A 24,770-nucleotide genomic window follows, 5' to 3' on the forward strand; every position below is an offset into this window, starting at 1 on the left:
CTGCTTGTCAACTTTCGGACAAATAATTAATTATATACTTACCAACACGATCCATTTTAAGCCATGAAGATGTAAATAATTAATTAGAAAAATGTGTAAATTGATACAATTTCAAAACCTTAAGGAGCAATACAAGAAAATTGGAACCTCATGGCCCATTTTAAAAACCACCTCAAACCGTAAGAGTGTAAAATATAGTTAACCCAATTTGTTTTGTGAACCATAGACTTTTTAATTAGCAACTCTCATTCTCCAATTCCAAATAATCAAGAGATGAAATTAATGGGAGGAGTGCAAAAGGTAGAAACAAGAATGTCTCAGTGCCAATGAAAACATGTCATGTGGAAAAAACTTACATGTCTCTATATTATTGACATGGAATGTCACGGTAGCAGTGTACTCGTGCCATATAAGTCATTCTTATATGAAAAAGTACGAGCTCGTTACCTTAACCAAACTTGTCTAACCCACAATTACCATTCCAAGTGCATGCTCGTTTGTCAATTATGAAACGCCCCCACTTTGTAAAGGTGATGCATCTTCAAAACCAATGACTGCCATTCTGTCTCAGAATCATGGATACAACATAAGCCAAGCACAAAGCACCAATCTCCAAACAACAGAACAAGCAGAAAAATCCAACAGCCAATTTTTGTTTTACAAATCTCTTGAATTTTGAATGCTGCTTTCATTTCTTTGCTTAGATTAGAGTAGGTATACATATTGACTATATATATTTTTTATATTATCAACAAATACCTACTTCACATGGTGCTCCAATTTAGGGCTTGGAGCTTTATCATTAGTCTTTGCTTGAAAATTGAAACCCTAAATTTGTGGAGCATGCGGTGGAAATATAGCCGCTAGGACGTAGGATTGTAGTGTTGCTTCTCAAAGACTCGAACGCAACATGGTCTCAATCAATGTCCCAGGGCTCCCAACTTTCAATGTTAGTTTTATCGTCTCGCTTGTGCTAGCCACACAGTGCCCAAGTCATTGTCTATCCCGTGAGTTGCCGCGATTTGCAAAATTAAATCTGTCCCATGGATTGCTACTCTGCTAGATGAATGTTTCAGAAGAATGTTTGAGTAAAAGATGACTGAAAAGTGAGTTTAACTAGTAGATTGGTGATGTTGTTACATTCCGAGTGTGCAATGACATAAGAATGAGGCCTTCCAAAACTAATGTCTAAACTTTTAAATTCCAACTCTCAAATTCTCAAGCCAGAACTTCTGAAGTGATTACAAGGAGGAAGTGGAGCTCCACACAAGCCAGGGTTATCCGTGAAACCGGAAACAGGAATAATGGCTTTGCAAGGAGGAATATTTCCACTCAAGTTATTGCTTGAAAGAAAAAGTGTAGTAAGTTTTTTGACATCTCCCATTGTGTCCTCATGGATCGGGCCGGTGAACATGTTAGAGATGCAGATCAAGATCCATTAGGAGTGAAAGATTTCTGAATTCAGCTGGGATTGAGAGCAATTCCACCCCTAAGGACTTTGCGCCAGCACCCAGCGCATTTATCCACTCAAATGAACAGTAATAGACTGGAGTGAACAGTAATAGGCCAAGGCATCTCCACCCCTAAAAAAATGCGTTGGTACCCAGCGCATTTATTTGGTGTGTTTTTTTTTTTTAAGTTTATTTGGGATAAGATTTTTAACCAATTTCAGATAAAATTTCAAATAAACTTAAAAAAAAATACACACTAAAATAAAATTACATACTCATCAAATAAACTATAAAAAAAAACACACTAAAATGAAATTACATAAACTCATCAAATACACTTTATTCTTCAACCACAAGTTTTTTGGTATTTTTTTTTTCACACAAAAAGTATATGAAAGCTTTGGTAGAAAGTGTAGAAAATATTGAAATGTGGTGTAAGGTAGAAGATGAGAGTTAGGTATTTATAGAAAAAATAAATAATTTTTTTTTAAATTTTATGTATTTTTTAATATTTTTTCTGTATGTTTTAATAAATGTTAATTAGTTAATTAACATGGACCGTTGATCTGTGATCGAACGGTATATTTTAAAAGTAAAATTTAATTTTTTTTACCATTGGAAATCCAACGGTCTAGAAAAACTAGCCGTTGGAAATCCAACGAATATAAGCATGCCACGTCGCTGATGAGATCCGGAGCACAAGTGGGCTGACAGCCCTGTCGGCTACTCGCGGCAGCGCCTGCGCAAACTGCCCAGCTTCTTGCTCAGTCTGTTTTGGGCTGGGCTCTTGCCCAGCTCGGGCTGGGTACCAGTCAAATTGAGGGGTGGACTTGGTTGACAGGGTGTTGGCCCTGTTTTTCTCCTGGGTCCTGGGCAAATTCCACTCCGGTGGAATTGCTCTGAAGAGTGAAAACCATTGTTTGATAAGTTCAGAAATGAAAGTCTAGTCATGTTGCCTATCCGATGAGGTAACTTTCCAGTCAAGGAATTGCTTGATAAGTCAAATATGGAGACAGATGATGAAGATACGGAAGCTGCCCTTCAATGCCGGTTTTTTCCAACGAGAGCCGAAAAAGTTTCAATCTTGCAAAAAAGCTTGGTACACTAATCAATCCCAAAGGATTAAATGAAAGGTCGAGAGTGTCTAGTCTTTGTAATTTTGCTAGCTGAGGTGGAATTTGACCAATGAATCGATTTGTCGACAAATCTACTGTTTGTAGGTTATGTAAATTGGAAAAACTTGAAGGAATCTTGCCTGTAAAACGATTGTTGGAGAAGAAAATGTCAGTGAGAATTGCAAGGTGGCCAATGATTGCTGGTAATTTTCCTGAAAGTTTGTTGTTCTCGAAAAAGAGCCTTTCTATCTTTGGGAGCTGGCCTGGTGATGCTGGCAAAGCACCTGCGAGCTTGTTTTGGGATAACTGACAAAACAGCAGAGAATTAAGCCCAGAAATCGAACACGGAATGCTTCCATTGAGCTGATTATGACTGAGATACAGCAGGCCTAATTGCGAAACTGCAACAATGGACTGAGGTAGTCTTCCACTTATCCGATTTCCGGATAGATCAAGATATATCAAGCTCTTAAGCTAGCCAATGGAGACGGGAATACTTCCGGAGATATTGTTTCCATGTAGATCAAACTTTGTTAGCAAAACCAACTTCCCAATTGAAGTTGGAATTGGCCCCGATAACCTATTTTCGATAGGCCTAATTCCAAAAGGGAGCTCAAAGATCCAAAAACAGATGAAGGGACAATACCAGATATGTAATTGTTACCAATATAGAGCTTCTCCAATTTAAAAAGGTAGCGAAATGTCGTTGGTATCGAGCCAAAGAGATTGTTTGAATCAAGGAAGAGATAAGTGAGGTGAGATAGCTCCCAAATTCTGGTGGTATTGGACCCTTCAAGTCCTTGAGATTACTGAGGTCAAGAAGTTGAAGAAACGGTAAGTTGCCAAGATAAGGTCCCGGACATATACGTGTCAAACAGGAAGTCACTGCCCGAAACAAGCCCCGGGCGTGAGAGGTTGACAACTCTGCCAGAAGGGTCACACGCGACGCCTTCCCAAGCGGAGCAGCAGTCGGAGGAGAGTGACCATGAATGGAGCAGTTTAGAAGGGTCCGAAATGATGTTGTGCTTGAAATGGAGAAGTGCTTGTTTGTCTACTGAATGGCATGCTTTGGAGACAAGGAGTGAGAGGAGTTGTGAGAGAAAGAGGACTAGGGTTTTGTTGTGAACTGAGATTTTCATTTCTGATGGAAATATGGAAATGTTAAAGCTCAAAAATCTTCACGCCTCATGACTCAAGTGTTTGAGTTTATTGAACAATGTATTCTTCAAGCGGCTGCAGCACAAGAATTGTATAATTATTTAAATCCTCACAGTTTTAGCTCTATGCTTATTTGTCTCCTTCAATAAGCAATGTTCTTCATAATTAGTGGGAAGTGACTAGGATTGGATTGGTATTGATCATAAGTGGTAAAGTTTATACATTGAAGATGAAATTTAAGTACAGTTTGTTTGATGAACTATTTGTACTACGCCTCACATAAAAGAACGAAAATTATCTCTATTCTGATTTTACCCTATATAAAAGTTAATGTAATTAGGCACCTATGCCAAAATTTATCTCTACATCGAAGGGATAAGTTTCATGTGACGATTGACTAACATTTATTGATCGAATAATATTATAAAAACTATGAATGAATTGTAAGAGAGAATTTATTTTGACCTAAATGTTCAAAACTCGGCCTCGTAAACCTGTATAAACAAACACAAGATCGAATAATGTTGTGCTTGATCTGTTAAGCTTACTTATTAAGCTATGATAGTCTGGCTCATGATAAGTATTGTGGCTTGGACCGTGTTGTATGGATGATCATGATGCTTGTGGAGGCTTTGATAAAAGGAAAAGTGAAAAATGAAGAGTTAATGGTGCATAATTGATAGGATTTTTACAACTCATGTGAATGAGATAAAAACCTCCTATTTTACTTGCAAGAATTACAAGGATATTGTAGTATAAACGGATCTCGCAAGGTCATTCTCCACAGGGATTATTAAATAAACCGAAACAAATCAGATTTCAATTAATTATTGTAAAGTAGAAATTTAAGTGAGTGATTTTATAACCTAATTAAAATAAAAACGAATTTAATGTATTAAAATAAACGAACTGCAATATTAGGATTAGAGAGACGAAAACAGTTTTGAGAAAATCAAATTAAGAAAGCACTAGGGTTCCACCATCATCTAGCAATCCTATGAATTTTTACCAATTACTTATGATCTACACATGCTACTTTGAAGGTTAGATTTTCCTAATTCATATTCTACTTGGAACCTCCAACATAGAACGTATATCTAACATGCAACCCGTCCGGACGTTCGGATCAAATCTAAACATGAAAGACTCATTATGCTTTATGAAAATCCTTTGAAAAACCATGCAATCCTTAAGACGTGATATTCATCTTAAGAGAAATTACAATTATTAATCACAAGAAGCCAGCGTCAATTTCAGGAAACCTTCCGACCAAAATTGCATCAAATTACTTTTCTAAAGATCCAAATGGTGATCAGGCATTAAGACAATTAGATAGTTTTTATCCCGGTAATTAACAATTCAAAATATGCATGCAATCACTCATAAGCAATTAAATAAAAATCACATATTCATGCTAAGGCTCAAGGCTTCGCCCTAGCAAAAGAAATTAGTTCCGCATATTCATAATTGAAATCATAGAAAATATATCCAAGAAAAGGATTGAAAGCACCTTCAAGTAGAAAATCTTCAAAATCCTAACCCTTCTCTCTGTCTCCAATCTTGCATAAAATAAAGCGTACTCTAAAATTGTAGACGGCTAAACAATATATTTTCCAAGCCACCACCCAAAACCCTAGAAAACATAACCCTAAATTAAATGATAAAAATTCGTCTAAAATCTGAACAGCCACGTTTTGGCCCAAAAGCTGCTCCAAAACTGGCCCAATATAGCTGGATTTGATGTTTGGAATATTCTGAACACTTTTCCAGAAGGCCACGAACCCATCCGAGGTCATCTTGGGCTCCAAAAACGTCATTTAAGCCCAAAAACGTCACTTTCCAGCACTGCGCACTGCTTCTTTATTTCATCGTCAGAAAATCACCGCTTGGTGGAAAAATCCCAAATTTTGATACGATCAAGCTAAGTGACTCACGAACGTCCTCCAACTGGAATTACTCCAAAATTCGTCCATTTGGTCCTGTTTTGCTCCAGAGGAAGTCGAAAGTCCTATATTGAAAATACAATTCAAAGTATCAAAATTCTTCCAAAATATTAACCAAAATATACTAAGATTAGGGTAAAATATATAATATAAAATCTACTCATCAAATACCCCCAAACTTAGCTTTTTCCTTGTCCTCAAGCAAAACAAAACTCAAACAAAAATAAAAACTTAACAAACTAGACAACTAGCTAAATTTAAGTGACAAAAAATTTTCACCTTCAAAGTTGCAATCCATAGCAAATTTTAAAAACTAGAACATCTTTTCAGAAGTTCCAACCAATCCCACCACAAAGTCTAAGCCATTTAGAATCAATTAGAAAAGAATTCACAAACTTCCTTTGGTGTAAAGTGAACCAACATAGTTAAGGAGACTCGACTAAAACCCTTACCTCTCGTCTTTATTTATTTCACCCATACTAACTTTAAATATAACTTTTTTTTTCTTTTTCAATTTTTTTTTTCTTCTCTTTTTTTTTTCTCATGTATATAACATTTTTTTTTTTTTTTTTTTTTTTCAGTAACAGTAGTGGTCGTGCAATGTCGGTTCACTTAAGCTTTCAATCCAACCCATGTAGCGAGCTTTAGGTCAATGACTCCCAAACCACTAGGGCTTTAGGGCACTAGGTGTAGAACACCCCTAAGGACTTATTAACCCGAGCTGAAAAGGCTACGAAACCAACTAACCACCCTGCCTCATGCCAAAACTCTACCGTTTGACGCGAGAATCACTGCTGATTAGGCAGGACTGGCCCGGTTACTAGGCAAAACCTCGGGTGAGACAATTATTACTTTTTTCACAATAATAACTAACTTTACTTAAAACAAAAATTAAAAATAAACTTAGACTAAAAGCAAGTGTTTCAATCTCACTCCCCACAAACCATGTTGGTGTGATGTGCAAAGTTCAAAGTATAATTCATGAATTAGTGTCTAAGCAACGATAAATAGAAAAGACTCTAATGTGGGATTAATCTTTACCATGTCCAATTGTTCTAACGTTTAAAATAATCTATGGATATTAACTTAGCAAGAATGAAAATTTTTAAACTGACACAATAAAAAAAAACAAAACAAAAACAACAAATTACTTTCCCACCCCCAAACTTATGTCACACTTTGTCCTCAAGGTGTGGAAACTAAAATAAAAAAAATGACAAAAATAAAATAAACTTAAACGAACAAAAATAATTATAACAAGGAAAAGTGGTAACAAGAACCAAAGAAAAAGAAAAAGACTACCTGGCTTTGGAAGTGACGTTGTGGTTGATATAAGTGTGGCCAAATAAACGCCACGCAAAACCCATGCAATGAAAACCTGCCAACACGCCAAAATGGGGCGTGCAGCATCAGGCTGCCTTGAATTTGAAACCAGCAGGGTATCACATGGTCCATCATGGCCTGACAAGGCCTCGAACACCATACTCAAACATTGGATTCCTGGGAAATGAAAGGGTTCCGCGTGCAATTTGAAAATTTTTTTTTTTTTTTTTTTTTGGCAGACCTTGAGCACCGCGCCCTCCTACTCTCTGCGTTTGATTAAACCAAGAGCCAAACGGCTCTTTATTTTCCCATTGCACAACAGCTGTCTCGGACAAACAATAAAAATGCCAGATTTGTACACGTGTCGCGCACCCGTGTCACCACACCTTAGGATTCCAAATAAACGGTTAAGATCAATCCCATGTGCCCATCTTTCTCTCCATACAAACCTTCCATTTTCCTCAAACCCCATTTTTCTTCCGTCCCATTTTTTCACATCGCTTTCGGACCCCATTCCTCTGCTCTCTCTACTTCATGGCGTCTCAGACCCCATTTCTCTGCTCTCTCTTTGCAGCCCCCATCCGTAACCATCCATAATCCAACAACAACACACCTCCGTGAGTACCCATCCGTGGTGGAAAATCAGAACAACTGAAACCCAAAGGTAAAATCATCCTCCAATCTTTTGTTTTCATGTCTCAGATTTATTTGTTTTAGAGAAATAGAACTAAATCTAACACATGCATGTCGTTTTAGCTGTGGGAGGACCCCCCACATTTCGAATCCGAGACAAAAACACCCTGAATCGCCGTCTCAACTCCACAAAATCATGTCTCCCAAGCCTCAAGACATCAGAAATTTGAGTACCATTTTGCACATGCCACGGTAATCACTCTTACCTAGTTCAAGATCCATGTCTCTTAGCTGGCGAAAAAAAAAACTTGGCAAGTTATATTTGTGTGATGAGTCTCTGAAGAAGCTTACACAAATTTTTTTCTGTAGTAGGTGTCCGAGATGCACAAAGAGACAGAAGAGACAAAGTCGAAAAGCTTCCAAACTCACGGATCTGCAAATGTTGAGGTAAAACCCGTAACCCTTTTTATTGATGGACTATGATCTGATACTTGAAAAATAACCACCACTGTGACTGAAAAATTTTCCCTCAACTCCAGCGCACAACTGAAAGACAACAACCTTGAGCTTCCGGTCCAGTGGTTCCTGAAGGCAGCATAAATGACAAATGTCTTGGCCTCTGCAAATAAGTAAGGTAACGATCTTGTACTCCGTTCATGATGGATTCCATTCCGTGAGACCGTTGAGTCATTATACCTTCCTGTAATTAAACTGGTGTGGTATGTTTGTAAAACAAGCGGATCCATGACAGATCCGAAAGAAAGAATGCTCAACTGGATATCCATCAGACAAAAGACAGGACACATCGCAACAGCCATGACTTAGCAACCTTGAAGGTAGAAACACTCATCCCAGCAGAAACTATGACTTTCACAATATTGTGTGGTTTTCAAAAAAAATGTTTTTTTTTTTCTGTGTCTCAACATAGTCTCATATTGGTGTGCTCTGTGCGATATAGGCGGATCACTGATAGATCCGAGGGAAAGAAAAGGGTGGACAAAGATCATCTTCAATAGACAAACGGTACAAGCTGCCAAGAGCCCAGATCGGTGAATCTGGGAGGTAACATTTCGTATCCTTGCAAGTGGAATTGTTGTAGATCTGGTAATAATAGCTGTACTCAGTTCTGTGGTGTATGGATCTGTGATTTAATTGCGCTTCCTCCATGCATCGCAAAACTGAGCTGCAGAAATTAACTGCTCTAAATTCTGTTTATGTGCTGGATCTGCAACAATCACCCCCAAACTTGCATCTGTGAATGACTTTTTATGTTGACTGCTTTCAATTTCCAGCATAGTGTAGATGTGGTTGATGTGAACGATAGACTTGCTGCTGGGTGCAGGATTCCAGCATAGGACGCGTTTTATTTTCCACGTTCGCAACCTGCAATTAACCAATATGCGTTAAAAATTGAAAATAAAAATAAAAATAAAATGGGTAAATAAAATCAACACGCAATCTTCAATTTTTTTTTTTTTTTGAATTTTTTTTTTTTCGTTTTTTATATTTTTATTGATTTATGTATGCTTTTTTTTTTTTTTTTTTTTTTTTTTTAAAATATATATATATATATATTAATGAGAAAATCAAACAAAAATTAAAATTAGGAAAGAGTTAGAAAAATTGGGTTGCCTCCCAAATAAGCGCTTTATTTTAAGTCTGTAGCTAGACGTTGCGGAAGTCTGGTGGTTAGATCACTGGTGCCTTCAGAGTCAAAGACTCGTATCCCGTATCAAATGGCGACTCCACGTATGGTTTCAGCCTGTGACCATTCACCTTGAATGTGTTGCCTTGAGCCCCATTAGATATTTCAACTGCCCCATGAGGAAAGATTTTAGTAACCAAATACGGCCCAGTCCAGCGAGATTTCAATTTCCCTGGAAACAACTTAAGCCTTGAACTGAATAGCAACACCTTTTGCCCTGGCTGGAATTCTTTGCGTAAAATTTGACTATCATGAAACGCCTTAGTTCTTTCCTTGTAGATGTGAGAACTTTCATAAGCACCCCGACGAATTTCCTGCAGCTCATTGAGCTGCAGTTTACGTTGCTCTCCGGCTGAGTCATATGAAAAATTTAACTCTTTAATTGCCCAGTACGCCTTATGCTCAAGCTCCATAGGTAGATGACATGCTTTTCCATAAACGAGTCGAAATGGGGACATCCCAATAGGAGTTTTATAAGCTGTTCTGTAGGCCCACAACGCATCATTTAATTTTAAACTCCAATCTTTTCGTGTAGAACCAACTGTTTTTTCCAAAATGCGTTTTAATTCTCTGTTTGAAACTTCCACTTGACCAGATGTCTGTGGATGATAAGGTGTAGCCACACGATGATTAATCCCATATTTTGCCAACAAATTAGCAAATGACTTATTAATAAAGTGCTTCCCCCCATCACTAAGAATAACGCGTGGAATTCCAAAACGCGGAAATATAACCCCTTGGAGGAACCTCAGGACTACTGATCCCTGATTAGTTGGTGCTGCAATGGCCTCGACCCACTTTGAAACATACTCCACAGCAACTAAAATATATTGGTTTCCATGGGACGATGGAAATGGTCCCATGAAATCAATACCCCAAACATCAAATAATTCAACAATCAAAATACTTTGCTGGGGCATCTCATTCCTTTTGGACTGGTTGCCGACTCTTTGACATCTATCACAAGCCTTGCACCAATTGTATGCATCTTTAAAAAGTGTAGGCCAAAATAACCCGCTCTGCAAAATTTTCTCTGCTGTCCTTTTCTGCCCAAAATGTCCTCCACAAGCAAAATGATGAGCAAACCTTAAAACACTTTCCTGTTCAGCTTCTGGAATACACCTGCGAATAATCTAGTCTGGGCAATACTTAAATAGGTATGGCTCATCCCAGAAATAATGCTTCACATCAGATAAAAACTTCTTTTTCTGCTGAAATGTTAAATCTGGATGCACTACACCTTTAACCAAGTAATTAACAATATCAGCAAACCATGGTGTACGGAATTGGACTGCAAATAGCTGTTCATCTGGAAAACTCTCCCTCAGTGGAAGGGAATCCTCTTCTGACGATGTGGGAATAGTTAATCTAGACAAATGGTCAGCCACCACATTTTCCCGACCCTTTTTATCTCTGATTTCCACGTCAAACTCTTGCAATAAAAGAATCCAACGTATCAATCGAGGCTTAGCATCTTTCTTAGACAACAAATATTTCAAAGCTGCATGATCTGTATAAATAATCACTTTAGCCCCAACTAAATACGAACGAAATTTTTCCAATGCAAAAACAATAGCCAACAATTCTTTCTCTGTGGTAGCATAGTTTAGTTGTGCATCATTGAGGGTTCGACTAGCATAATAAATAACTTGGGGAAGGTTATCTGCGCGCTGTCCAAGAACTGCCCCCACTGCATAATCTGATGCGTCACACATCAGTTCAAAAGGTAAGCTCCAATTAGGAGCTGCAACAATGGGTGCTGTAGTGAGGAGTGTCTTTAACTTCTTGAAGGCCTCCACACAAGCCTCATCAAAAACGAAAGGAGCGTCTTTAGCCAATAAATTACACAATGGGCGGCTAATCTTGGAGAAATCCTTGATGAACCGTCTATAAAACCCGGCATGGCCAAGAAAAGATCGAACACTCTTAACAGTTGTCGGGGGTGGCAACTTTTCAATTGCATCAATTTTAGCCTTATCAACTTCAATACCCCTGTTAGAAATCAAGTGGCCCAAGACAATTCCCTGCCTAACCATGAAATGACACTTTTCCCAGTTTAAAACCAGGTTGGTCTTAATGCATCTGTCCAGAACTAAAGATAAATTCTGCAAACACTGGTCAAAAGAATCCCCAAAAACAGAAAAATCATCCATAAATACCTCAACTACATGTTCAACTAACCCGGTAAATATGCTCATCATGCAACGCTGAAACGTGGCAGGCGCATTGCACAACCCAAAAGGCATTCTTCTGTATGCGAAGGTCCCAAAAGGACAAGTAAAGGTTGTCTTTTCTTGATCCTCAGGGGCAACTGGAATCTGGTTATACCCTGAATAGCCATCCAAGAAACAGTAGAAAGCACGACCAGCCAACCTTTCCAACATTTGATCAATAAATGGCAATGGAAAATGATCTTTTCTAGTACCAGCATTGATCTTTCTATAATCAACACACATACGCCAGCCTGTGGTCAACCGAGTAGGCACAAGTTCATTATTATCATTTTTCACAACTGTAATACCAGAGCGCTTTGGCACCACTTGTGTTGGACTAATCCACTTACTATCTGAGATAGGATAGATCATCCCAGCATCCAAAAGCTTCATAACTTCATTACGAACCACTTCTTTCATAATCGGATTCAATCGACGTTGAGCGTCAATGACAGGTTTTACTCCATCCTCCAACAAAATTTTGTGCATACAAATTGTAGGGCTGATCCCTTTAATGTCAGCTATAGTCCAGCCAATTGCATCTTGATGACTCCTTAAAATGCGCAACAATTTATCTTCCTCTGTTGATGATAAATCAGCAGCTATAATAACTGGCAGCGAAGAATGTGCACCCAAGTAAGCATATTTCAAGTGTTCTGGAAGCACCTTTAACTCCAGTTTAGGTGGCTGTACCTTAGAAGGCTGCAAGAGCTTTTTGGGTTCCCCCAAACTCTCAAAAACGTGCCTCCAACGTGGAGGTTGAAAAGGAACGCTTTCCAAAGCTAAAACATACTCAAAAACCTCTTCATCTTCTGTATTTTTATTCTCAAACCCATGCAACACATTTAACAATGGATCCGATGTCAAACGTGGCATAATTTCAGCATGTAATAAGCTGTCAAGCACATTAACACGCATACAGTCATGCACATCACCTGGCCTTTTGGTAGCTTCAAATAAACTGAACACAACAGATTGATCTTGCACTCTAAGTGTAAGTGTCCCAGCCTCTACATCAATTAACGTTCTAGCTGTAGCCATGAAGGGACGTCCCAATATAATCGGTGTTTGCATATCTTCATCCATATCCAAAATCACAAAATCTGCAGGAAGATAGAGATTATCCACTTTAATAATTAGGTCTTCAATAATACCCCTTGGATAAGCAACTGAACGGTCCGCTAGTTGTAGAATAACTGATGTAGGCTTGATTTCTCCTTGTCCTAGTCTCTGAAAAATAGAAAAAGGCATTAAATTAATACTAGCACCTAAATCAATTAAAGCACGTTTAAAATGAGAATTTCCAATTGTGCATGAAATTGTAAAACTCCCTGGATCTTGTTTCTTTGGGGGCAATTTGTGAAGCAGAACAGCGCTGCACTGTTCTGTAAGAATCACTTTCTCAAAATCCACAAGCTTCTTTTTCTTTGTGCAAACATCCTTCAAAAACTTGGCATAAGACGGAATGTTTTTTATGGCATCAATTAACGGCAGATTTATCTGAACCTTAGACAAAGTCTTCATAAAATCTGTCAATTGTTGATCTTTAACTTTAGGCTTCAACCGTTCGGGATAAGGCATAGGTGGCTCATAAACACGATCCTCAACAATAACTGCACTATTTTCGGAACTGTTCACTGTCTGTTCAGAATCTTTTGAATTGGCAGATTTTTCAACAATCCCCGAATCTGTTTTAGGCTGGGAAATCACCCGCGAATTTTGAATGCAATTTTCATCCCTGTTATCAAAACTTTTTCCGGAACGTAGAATTCTAACTGCCTTGCAATCTGCACCTCCCCTAGGATTTGGTTCGGTTTGACTGGGAAATGTACCTGGAGCCCTTCCAGAAACCTGCAGAGCAATCTGCCCCATTTGTTTTTCCATGTTTTTCACTGATGCCTGCAGATTTTGAATTTCTTGAGTGGTAGTATTTGCCAATTTTTCAATCGCAACCTCCCAGGCAGCCTTAGGTGCAGCAGGTTGCTGTACCTGCTGTTGAAATTGAGGTCTAGTGTGCTGTTCCTTATCCCACCTTAGATTAGGATGATCTCTCCAACCTGGGTTGTAGAAATTAGAATATGGGTCGTATCGGGGACGCTGGAAATTGTTAAATGCATTAACCTGTTCTGCTGTAAAATCTGGTGAAACCTCTTTATGTGGGCAGCTCATAAAATCGTGAGTTATCATGTTGCAAATGCTGCAGGCAGCTTGTAAAGGCTGCTGTACAGCACCTTGAGAACCTGGCATTCTCTGTAATAACATGTCAAATTTCGCGTCAAGCCTTTTCTCCATTTTTTCAATTTGTGCTGTAACATAGGGAGAACCAGTAGACATCTCGAAAGCTGACCTAGATTGTGGCTGCTCCACTGCCCACTGCTGAGTATCTTCTGCCATTTTTTCAAATAACAAACAAGCCTCTTGTGCATTTTTGTCTTTGTACGTACCTCCGCATGAAGCGTTGACAAGAGTTTTTGTAGTCATATTCAACCCTCTGAAAAATATGTGCATTTGATCAGTAGTGTTAATACCCGAATGCGGACATTTTCTAATCAACTCTTTAAACCGCTCCCACGCCTCATGAAACTCTTCGTTTGGTTTTTGGGCAAAAGATAAAATCTGAGTTCTCATGTCAAGCGTCTTAGAAGCTGGATAATACTTGTTTAGAAATTTTTCACTGAGTTGGGCCCAAGTTGTAATGCTTCCAGATGGGAGTGTGAGGAGCCATCTCCTTGCCTGATCTTTTAGAGTGTATGGAAATAACCGCAACTTAATAGATTCGGCTGAAAATCCCCTCACCAAAATGTTTTTGCACCCCATTAAAAATTCTGCAATGTGCATGTTAGGATCATCAGATGACAACCCATGAAACGTAGGTAGAATATTCAACATGTGCTGTTTTATTTCAAATGCAGTCCCTTCCTCCACTGCCGGATATGTGATGCAACTGGGTATATTTGTGGTATGGGCAGTCAGTGAATCACCCAGGGGCAGACCTGCCTCTGGAATTACAAACGCCATTTTGTCTTTGTTGTGCAGGTCCCCAGTAGATACGGTTTCCAGAAATGTCTCCTGTGGACGAACCCGCTGCAAATTTTTCTCTCTGCGCCTCCTTAAATTCTGCTCAAGCTCTGGATCAATTGGAATCAATTTCTGCACTGTTGAACGGGTGCTGACCATACACAGATTTCCGCAATCTGCACTACTGTTGTAATCTTGTAATCTGTAAAAATTAAATGAATGCGAAAATTAAATATTTTTTTGTTTTTATTATATGTATAAACAGCAATAACTAATTGAAAATCTGATTCGTAGGGATTATTTTAAATAATCCCCGGCAACGGCGCCATTTTCTTGATAGGATTTTTACAACTCATGTGAATGAGATAAAAACCTCCTATTTTACTTGCAAGAATTACAAGGATATTGTAGTATAAACGGATCTCGCAAGGTCATTCTCCACAAGGATTATTAAATAAACCGAAACAAATCAGATTTCAATTAATTATTGTAAAGTAGAAATTTAAGTGAGTGATTTTATAACCTAATTAAAATAAAAACGAATTTAATGTATTAAAATAAACGAACTGCAATATTAGGATTAGAGAGACGAAAACAGTTTTGAGAAAATCAAATTAAGAAAGCACTAGGGTTCCACCATCACCTAGCAATCCTATGAATTTTTACCAATTACTTATGATCTACACATGCTACTTTGAAGGTTAGATTTTCCTAATTCATATTCTACTTGGAACCTCCAACATAGAACGTATATCTAACATGCAACCCGTCCGGACGTTCGGATCAAATCTAAACATGAAAGACTCATTATGCTTTATGAAAATCCTTTGAAAAACCATGCAATCCTTAAGACGTGATATTCATCTTAAGAGAAATTACAATTATTAATCACAAGAAGCCAGCGTCAATTTCAGGGAACCTTCCGACCAAAATTGCATCAAATTACTTTTCTAAAGATCCAAATGGTGATCAGGCATTAAGACAATTAGATAGTTTTTATCCCGGTAATTAACAATTCAAAATATGCATGCAATCACTCATAAGCAATTAAATAAAAATCACATATTCATGCTAAGGCTCAAGGCTTCGCCCTAGCAAAAGAAATTAGTTCCGCATATTCATAATTGAAATCATAGAAAATATATCCAAGAAAAGGATTGAAAGCACCTTCAAGTAGAAAATCTTCAAAATCCTAACCCTTCTCTCTGTCTCCAATCTTGCATAAAATAAAGCGTACTCTAAAATTGTAGACGGCTAAACAATATATTTTCCAAGCCACCACCCAAAACCCTAGAAAACATAACCCTAAATTAAATGATAAAAATTCGTCTAAAATCTGAACAGCCACGTTTTGGCCCAAAAGCTGCTCCAAAACTGGCCCAATATAGCTGGATTTGATGTTTGGAATATTCTGAACACTTTTCCAGAAGGCCACGAACCCATCCGAGGTCATCTTGGGCTCCAAAAACGTCATTTAAGCCCAAAAACGTCACTTTCCAGCACTGCGCACTGCTTCTTTATTTCATCGTCAGAAAATCACCGCTTGGTGGAAAAATCCCAAATTTTGATACGATCAAGCTAAGTGACTCACGAACGTCCTCCAACTGGAATTACTCCAAAATTCGTCCATTTGGTCCTGTTTTGCTCCAGAGGAAGTCGAAAGTCCTATATTGAAAATACAATTCAAAGTATCAAAATTCTTCCAAAATATTAACCAAAATATACTAAGATTAGGGTAAAATATATAATATAAAATCTACTCATCAATAATTTCATTGTATTGCGCCCTTGAAAGGAAAATATATATGTGTGTGTGGGGTGGGGTGGAAAGGGATATAATGAAAGGAAAATTAATGAAAAGGGCTTGAAAATTTTGAGTTTTAATAAAAAAGACAAAAATTTGTTGTAAATGAATAGTATCAGAAGTAACTTTTTAAAGTAAAAATGTCATTTTCATTAAAAAATATACAGTAACGGAAGTGTTTCGTTAAAATTTGTTATAGTGAATGGTACGTAGGAACAGTAGTATAGAGAAGTGATATAATTGATTGAGAGTGGGCCTCTCCAAAGTGGATAATAAACAAAGAGTAAATTATAGCTATGGTCCCTGAACTTTACTCAAATTGGAGCAATGGTCATTCAACTAAAAATCCATTACCATTGGTCCTTCAACTCATTAAAACGTGCAGCTATGGTCCCTCAACTAAAAATTCATTACCTTTGGTCCCTCAATTTTAATTCAACTGGAGAAATGTTCCTTTAACTTTATTTCAATTGTAGCTATGGTCCTTCAAACATAACTCGTTTTGACAAATTTTTTTACGTAGTTGATGAAAATGACCATAATTACACACTTTGATGAGTTGAGGGACCCTAATTAAATAAATGGTTATTCCAACATAACATATTTTGACAAAATTTTGAAGAAATTAATGAAAAGGACTATAGCTACACATTTTGATAAGTTGAGGGATCAATGGTAATGAATTTTTAGTTGAGGGACCATTGCTTCAATTTAAGTAAAGTTCAGGGACCATTGCTACAATTTACTCGTAAACAAATGAAATCACGTGAGTGTTAACGTCCCTTTGTCAGAGAGGCAACTGATTAGATTACCAACGTCATCTACCACCAGACAAGGACTTCCCATCTCATTATTATTACCATTATATAACCAAATATTTCCTCAATTTCCCCACTTTCCGAAACTAAAAATAGAAATAAAACTATGAAAGAAGAACTACACTAAAAAAAAAAATGATTGGCTACTTAAAAGATGAGTAAGAACTTATACTCAAAAGTATTCGTTATCAATCTATATAATTTTTTGTTTATAATTAGAACCATTCATATTATAAATCACTCTGCAAAAACCGTCTCTTTAAAAAATCAATTAAAATTAAAGTCATTTAGTCATCGAACTATATAAAAACAAATGAACACAATTAGTAAAAGCATTACAAACCATCCATGTATGCTATAATATATTGACTAAATGACCTTAGTATTAATTCATATATTGCAGAGATGATCTTTACAGTTTTTACAGTGTGATTTGTAGTATGAACGATTTTGATTATAAACACAAAAATCTATGATTCAAACACTAAAAGTTTTGAGTAAGAGTTTATACTTAGAGTAACCAATTATTGTTAAAAAAATAAAGGAAATAGTAATAATTTATCATATTTGCACTCTTTATAGTTTAGGTCTTGTTTTTCTGAAAAATTAAACTTTATTAATTTGAAGTTACAAATTATTACACTATCCGCCTTTCTATTACTCGAACAATCAATTTACCGGCTACTCATTTTACATAACATGCAATAAGTAAGAATAATTCTTTAACTTTAATCTTCAACTCTCTATCTATGTTAAGAAGATTGAATTTTTTTCATTAAAAAAAAAGAAGAGAGATGCTACAATGGACCCTTTCAAAAATAAGACTATCCATGAATTATCTGCCTTTCATGTTTTTTGAATAAAATTTTATAATATGAACACAAAAATTAACGTTAAACTGTGAGATAATATAGAATCCATAAAGAATCTCACTTTATCAATGTGACTCCAAGTAAACAAACCAATGAGCCAAGGAAGTGTTGCGTCAAAGTTAACCCGACTAATAGACCAAGGATTCGTAATCTTAGGTAGTAAGACTATCTCCAATCGAAGGGTTCAGAGGGCTAGAGGCCCGAAAATAGCTTGAAAACAACCCGAAAATCGTTTCCAACAAAGGGCTAAGTCAGAGGGCTTGTGGGCCTCGCGGAATCTGAAAGGGCCAAAGGGCCAACCGGCTGGCCTAATCCAGCCAGCCAGCCAGCCCCGGGCTGGGCCAGAAATTCTAGCATTCTTGTCGGATATAACCGACAAGAATATATTTAATATAAATATATTCCTGTTGGTTATATCCGACATGAATTCTAGGCCAAATTTCAAATGCAACGGCTAGCTGAATTTTCTAATATTTTTTTTTGTTTTTTTTACAGTTTTAAGTTTTTTTACACAATTTTTTTCCTATAACTTCTATTTTTTTCTATAACTTCGTAAAACTTCTATTTTACAAAATTTGTTTTATATTTTTTCTAAATTATATTTTTTTTCCTATAACTTCTATTTTACAAAATTTGTTTCATATTTTTTTTTAAATTCTATTTTTTTCCTATAACTTCTATTTTACAAAATTTGTTTCATATATTTTTAAAATTCTATTTTTTTTCCTATAACTTCCTAAGCCATTATACAACATTAAATTAAATTAAGTAACATGAAACAACATTAAATAACATTAACCAACATAAAAATTATACAGCATAAAACTTAAACGCTGGACCACTTAAGAAATAAACCAACCGTGAATTATCTCTTCTATCTCTCTCTCTCTCGTGAGAGATTTCCTCTCTTTCTGAGAGTTCTTTCTCATCGGTTGTATGATTGTCTCTAATTTTGTCAAAATCCCGAGTCGCCATCCCTAGCTATGGCTGAGGGCAGTGGTAGTCTTCTCATACTGTCATTTGTCTCATCTTTTCCTCCCTGATTTTGCTTTCTCCCTCTGCTTTTCACCCCTCTTTGGATTGTCCCTTACACTCCCAAGGTATTCGTCTTTTTTGATCCTCTCAATTTTGATTTGCAATCAAGGTTTACCGCGCTGTGTTGCAGCTTCTCGGAAGAGTGTGTAGAGTTCCAGTTTTCACACTGGCTCAGGTGTTCACCACACACCATTGTCCCACTGTCTGCTGCCCTTGTTGGCAGCGTTGCTCGGGTTTTGCCACGGGCTTCTTCCCCTTTGGGGTTTGTTTCTTCCTTTGTAGTTGCGATTAAATAGTTGCTTGCTGCAGATTGTTGTGATTTGAGAGGAGTTTGTCGGTCAAAGGCGTGCGGGTTGGCTTCTCGTGTTGGTGTACTGTAGCAGAGGCGGTGGACGCAGAGGTGGTGGAAGCAGAAGACTAGGGTTTCTTTTGCTCTTTTGGGCTATTTTCTGTTTTACTCTGTTGGCCCATTTGTGCTTATACTTGGTTCTCTTTGGGCTTTGGTTAGGGTCCACTTTTGCTTTGTATTAATCTTGTAATTGGACCCTCTTGTGTGTACTTTGTTGGCTTTTGCCCTGGAATACTAGTTCCAGTTTTCAAAAAAAAAAAAAAAAAAAAAAAAAACTTAAACGCGTACTCCATGCTATTTTTGGCCTAAAGATGTGCAACAAGATTCTGTTGTAGGTACTTGTTTGTGGCACGAGAACGTATCATTCTATAGCGCCTTATGTACTTATTTATAGAGATACTACCAGTTCTTGGATTGAAAGGCAAATTAGGCCCATCATATATTTTTATATGAGCCATTCTTGACCTATTTGGATCTTTTTGGTCATCATCGGACTCTCCATCAATATACCCATCTCGCTTATCCTCCACTATCATATTGTGTAATATGATGCAAGACATCATGATGGAGTCCAAATTTTCTTGACTCCACCCTTTTGCTGGTTCGCTGATGATCTTCCACTATGCTTGTAGAATACCGAAAGCTCTCTCAATATCTTTCCAGTATGCCTCTTGGTGTAAGGTAAACAACTTTTCCGCGTCATTCCTAGGGTTTGGAATTGCTTGGACAAGTGTCGCCTACTTTGGGTAGATGTCATCTGCCAAGTAATACCCCATATTGTATTAACGGCCGTTGATGTAGTATTCAAGTTGAGGTGCTTTACCTTCCGTCAGGCGATTGAAGAGGGGTGAACGCCCAAGAACTGTAATGCCATTTTGGAATCCAGGGACTCCAAAGAAAGCATGTCATATCTATATGTCATAAGAGGCAATCACCTCTAACACAACAGTTGGCTTTCTCGACCTTCTGCAGAAGCCTCCTTGCCATCTGGTGGGACAGTTATTCCAATCCCAATGCATGCAGTTTAATGACCCTATCATGTCCAAAACCCACAGTCTTTAGCTTTGTGAATGAGCCGATTCAGATTTTCTTGTTTGGCTCGTGGAGGTACTCGTCTTTGTAAACCTGAACAATTGTGTCACATAATTATTCAAGAGTATCAAGGCATGTAAACTAAGACATACCATGGGTTTCATTCATCGAATCAGTTGGGGAGCCATAGGCCATCATTCAGAGTGCAACGGTAACCTTCTGATGAGGTGAGAAACCAGGGCGGCCTGCTCTCTCCCGCTTTTGTCGAAAGTATGGATTGACCTGCTAGACATCACGAAGCAAACGCTTGAAGATATGACGCCTCATCCGGAAACGACGTTTGAAATCCTCTTACGTATACACCGAGTTGGGGTTTAAGTAGTTGTTCATCAGATTGGCATGCGTTATCACTCTGTTTTGTGGTTTGTAAGAGCGACCAGCAACATAGCCACCCCATTGAGGTTGTTCCTCAGTTGGCTGACATGCTGCTGCTCTGTTTTGTTTGTTGCGCCTTACATGAACTTCTTTATCAGACTCTTCATATTCTTGTCTCATTTGCGCTCATTTTTTGGAATTGGATGAGAACCCCCAGTTGGAATCCGAAGAGGATCCAAAGTTGGAATTCATTGCAAACTTGAATTAAAAGAGAATGAATTCAAAGTTGAGTGAATTATAGCCCAATATCCACCCTATTTATAGCAAAAAAAAAATTCATATCCAACGGCTAGCTGACGTCACTTAGATTTTGGATTTGAATTTAAGTTGTAGTTTTTAAATAATAAATTATATTTGATCTTATAACCTTTTGGCCCTTAGTTGAAGATGGAAGCAAATATGACCATGTACTGTTCATTAAGGTACCGTTTGGTACGCAGACGGGACGGGACGGACGAAACGGAACGAAATGAAGGTTCGTGTTATGTTTGGTATGCATAGGACGGAACGGTTCGGATTTTGTGTTAAATGACTAACTTATCCTTGTTTGTACACCTTCTTCCCTCCAACCCACCAAATTGTTTCACTCTCTCTCTCCCCAACCTCCCTTTCCAAATCGGGCGACTCCGTCCTAATCCAATGGTCCGGCATCGACTCGCCCTCCCTACTCGACTGGCTCGGCATCTACTCGCAGTTTTTCTCCTCCGCCCCCACATGGAAATCTGGGTCGGGCTCCATTTCCCTCCCTCTGGTCAATCTTCGATTCAACTACTCCTTCTGGATTTTTCGCTGGAACGAGTCCAAGGTCGACTCCAACCACCTAGACCAGGACCACAACCCCCTCCCCGGCACCGCCCACCTGCTCGCCACCTCAGATGACGAGCTTAGTTCGAATCGAGTCGTGTTCCGGATCAGATCCACCTCGCTTACACGGAGGGAGATGACGAGATGTGGGTCATGTTCATGACGCCAGACGACGCCGGAGAAGAAGAGGGTTTGCTATGGTGACGTCGTCGTCGTCGGATGGGTTTGCTGAGATTGGGTTAGCAGTTGGGTTACTGGGTTTGTGGTGGAGGAAGAGGAAGGCTACGGGAGAGATAAGGGTAGAAGAGAGGGAGGTTACGAGAGAGAAAGGGAGGTAGACAATGTAATTATTGAAAAATAAGAGGGGTATTGTTGTCCAAAAAAATATAATTTTGTGTCCCACGGGATGGAAAAACCCGTTCCCGGGGGGGGGGAACCAAAATCTAACCCATTTTCGTTCCGTGGGACACGCGTTTCACATAGTTTTAGCGCACCAAACGTGGGACGGAACGCGTCCGTCCCACCTTGTTCCATCCCATCCCACGTACCAAACGCACCCTAAAATATTAATTTCTTGAAGGGTTATAGGGCTAAAGGGTGCGTTTGGTATGTAGACGGGACGGAACGGGAAGGGACGGGACGGAACGAAGGTGTAATTTTTGAAAAAGACATGGGGTATATTTGTCTTAAAATGGTAAAACATTGTGTTCCACAGACGTGGAACAAACCCGTTCTAGGGGGAGGTGGGACGCAAAAACACCCAAAATCTGTCCCGTGGAACAGCCTGTTCCACCCATTTTTGGCGCACCAAACGCGGGACGGAACTCCTCGTCCCGTTCCGTCCCGTCCCGTCCCACGTACCAAACGCACCCAAAGCGAACCCTCTGACCAACTTTCGGTTGGAGATGGCTTAAAGTGTCAACTTTCTAAAATAATAGAGACTAAACTATTACTGAGACTAAATTAGAAGAGTGGAAAATGAAATTAATCCAATATTATGTCATAATCTTACAATAATAATAACGTTAATTTAAGTTCTTATTCATGGGATCATCGGGCCAAAGCTTCTACACTCATGAAACGATTTCTGATCGCCACCTTGACAAAAGAAAAAAACTCTCGGACACCTGTACAGGCAGTTATCCCCCAAACCCACATTCGCCGAACCGGGTTTTAACCGCAGCAGCGGACCCGGTATGGGTCCGAACAAGTAGTTCCCACTCAGCAGGAGCCTCTCGAACGCCGAGACTCCGGACCCGGGCACCGCCACTTTGAATGCGTACTGGGTCGGAATCATACCCGTAAACTTATTGTTCTCCAGCGTCAAAGCCGAGAGCTTCGGCATCGCCGCCATAAACGGCGGCAGCATCCCCCTGAGGTCGTTGTTGCTTAGGTCTAGGGCAATGAGCTCGCTATGGGTGCTCGGAGAAAGAGAAACTGGGGATTGTACGGACGTGAATTGGTTGAAGGAAAGAGTGAGCTGCTGTAGCGACAGGTGGTTGAAGAGGTGGGCAGGGACGGCGCCGCCGAGTTGGTTGTGACTCAGGTCGAGCACTTGCAAAAAGCCCAACTGTTTGATGTTTTCCGGGATGCTTCCTTCTAAGCTGTTGTTTCGCATGGAGATTTGGAGCAGAGATGGCGGAAAATTTATTGGGACGCCACCGGATATGGCGTTGTTGCTGACGTCCAAGTAGTAGAGGTTCTGGAGAGAACCCAATTCGGGAAACTCGCCGCCGAGCAGGTTCCCCTGAAGCTCAAGCCGCTTCAACTGCGCCAGGCCGTGCAAGCTCTGTGGGATTGCGCCGTCGAGGCGGTTGTTGTCGAGGAAAAGCTCCTCGAGGTTCGAAAGCAATCCAATTGAGTCGGGAATAGAGCCGGAGAACGAATTGCCGGAGAGACCGAGTCGACTTAGCCGTGTTAAGTTGGAGAGCGAGTCTGGGATCGATCCGGAGAAAAAGTTATCGGAGAGGTCGAGCGTTTGTAAATACGGGAAGTTCCAGGATAGGGAGGAGAGCGAGCCGGAGTAACCGGCCTGGTCAAGGGTGAGCTCGGTGAGCCGGCTGGCGGACGAGGAGTTGTCGAGCAGGTCGCAGCGGAAGCCACAGGTGAACCGGTCGCTGAAGAGGTTGTCGCAGGGGTCGAGGGTGAAGTCCCAGGAGTTGACGCACGAGCCGGGAGTCACTGAGTCGGGGTTGAGTGAGTTCTTGAACTCCTTGAGAGCTTCAATGTCGGCCCAGAAAGTCTTGGATTCTGCTAAAAGTTGCAGACTTGCAGCTGAAATTATCAAAATAATCAGGGAGGACAGAGACAAATTGTGTATTTGAACACCCATTTGGTGGTTTTTGTTGAAATTTGATCAGTGGGAGTGGGGGAGTGTGAGTAAAAGTATAGGGGTGGAGTTGCAGAAACAGGGGGAGGAAGAGAGGTTGATCTGGACCGTTGGTTTGGAAGCAGAAGTGGGAATTTTGATGTGGGGAAGGGAGAAAAGTACTAATGGTGAGGAAAGCGGCTGGCTTTTCGTATTGGGAATCATACAGAGTTCAGAGATGTTTATATGGGAGTGGCCTCACGGGTCAGTTGTCAGAGAGAGAGAGAGAGAGAGAGAGAGAGAGAGAGAGAGTTGAGAGTAGAGAGAACGAGAGAGATTGGTGCTTGGATTAGAGTGTTGACTGTCGAAGTATATTGTGACATGTGTTGGTAGGGCTGAAGCAGCTACTGCTACTTGCTAGTGTTGACTGTTGAGCTGTCTTTGGTATTTATGCATGAGAATGACGATCATGGAATGAGTTTAACGTTATCCAATTCAATAATACAATATTATATATAATTTTTTTTTCACGTAGCATTATATGTTTAGATCAAAACGATGTGCAACGGTAAACCCTTTCTATATAAGTTGCTTTCTTGAGAAGCCATGGATTCATAAAGTTGAAGTAAAAGATAAAGCAAGGGTTCTTGAGTTTTTTAGCACCAACTTATACATCAACAGCCCATACTCATGACAGATTTTTGTTAGATATTCAAGCGCTACTCTACAATTCATATGTCATAGTACAAATACA

General features: G+C 39.2%; 1 protein-coding gene, 1 long non-coding RNA gene, 1 other non-coding gene and 1 pseudogene across 4 annotated transcripts; 2 read left to right on the forward strand and 2 right to left on the reverse strand.

The window, feature by feature from the left end:
• Positions 1-7,421: 7,421 nt before the first annotated feature.
• On the forward strand, positions 7,422-8,914 carry LOC139192204 (uncharacterized). Of its 2 annotated transcripts, none has more exons than XR_011576154.1 (6): positions 7,422-7,654; positions 7,747-7,875; positions 7,996-8,070; positions 8,163-8,257; positions 8,361-8,459; positions 8,582-8,914. It is a non-coding gene; the product is annotated as an uncharacterized lncRNA (long non-coding RNA). The 2 variants fall into 2 exon arrangements; XR_011576153.1 differs by having other exon boundaries at positions 7,425-7,654; positions 7,993-8,070.
• Positions 8,915-9,312: 398 nt separating this feature from the next.
• LOC139191759 (uncharacterized) lies at positions 9,313-14,970 on the reverse strand (annotated as a pseudogene).
• LOC114822369 (small nucleolar RNA R71) lies at positions 14,068-14,172 on the forward strand. Its single transcript, XR_003770445.2, has one exon. It is a non-coding gene; the product is annotated as a small nucleolar RNA R71 (small nucleolar RNA).
• A 7,701-nt stretch (positions 14,971-22,671) lies between the features above and the next one.
• LOC103409268 (receptor-like protein 34) lies at positions 22,672-24,350 on the reverse strand. Its single transcript, XM_070813797.1, has one exon. It carries the CDS (start codon positions 24,038-24,040, stop codon positions 22,751-22,753), a length of 1,290 nt encoding a protein of 429 aa, XP_070669898.1. The 5' UTR covers positions 24,041-24,350; the 3' UTR covers positions 22,672-22,750.
• Between the last annotated feature and the right edge of the window lie 420 nt (positions 24,351-24,770).

The sequence above is a fragment of the Malus domestica genome, chromosome 15 (assembly GCF_042453785.1).
Source record: "Malus domestica chromosome 15, GDT2T_hap1".
In the NCBI taxonomy this organism is placed as follows: Eukaryota; Viridiplantae; Streptophyta; class Magnoliopsida; order Rosales; family Rosaceae; genus Malus; species Malus domestica.

Excerpts from the sequence above, each read along its gene's own strand:
- LOC103409268 (XM_070813797.1), bottom strand. The coding sequence starts at position 24,040 with ATGGGTGTTCAAATACACAATTTGTCTCTGTCCTCCCTGATTATTTTG.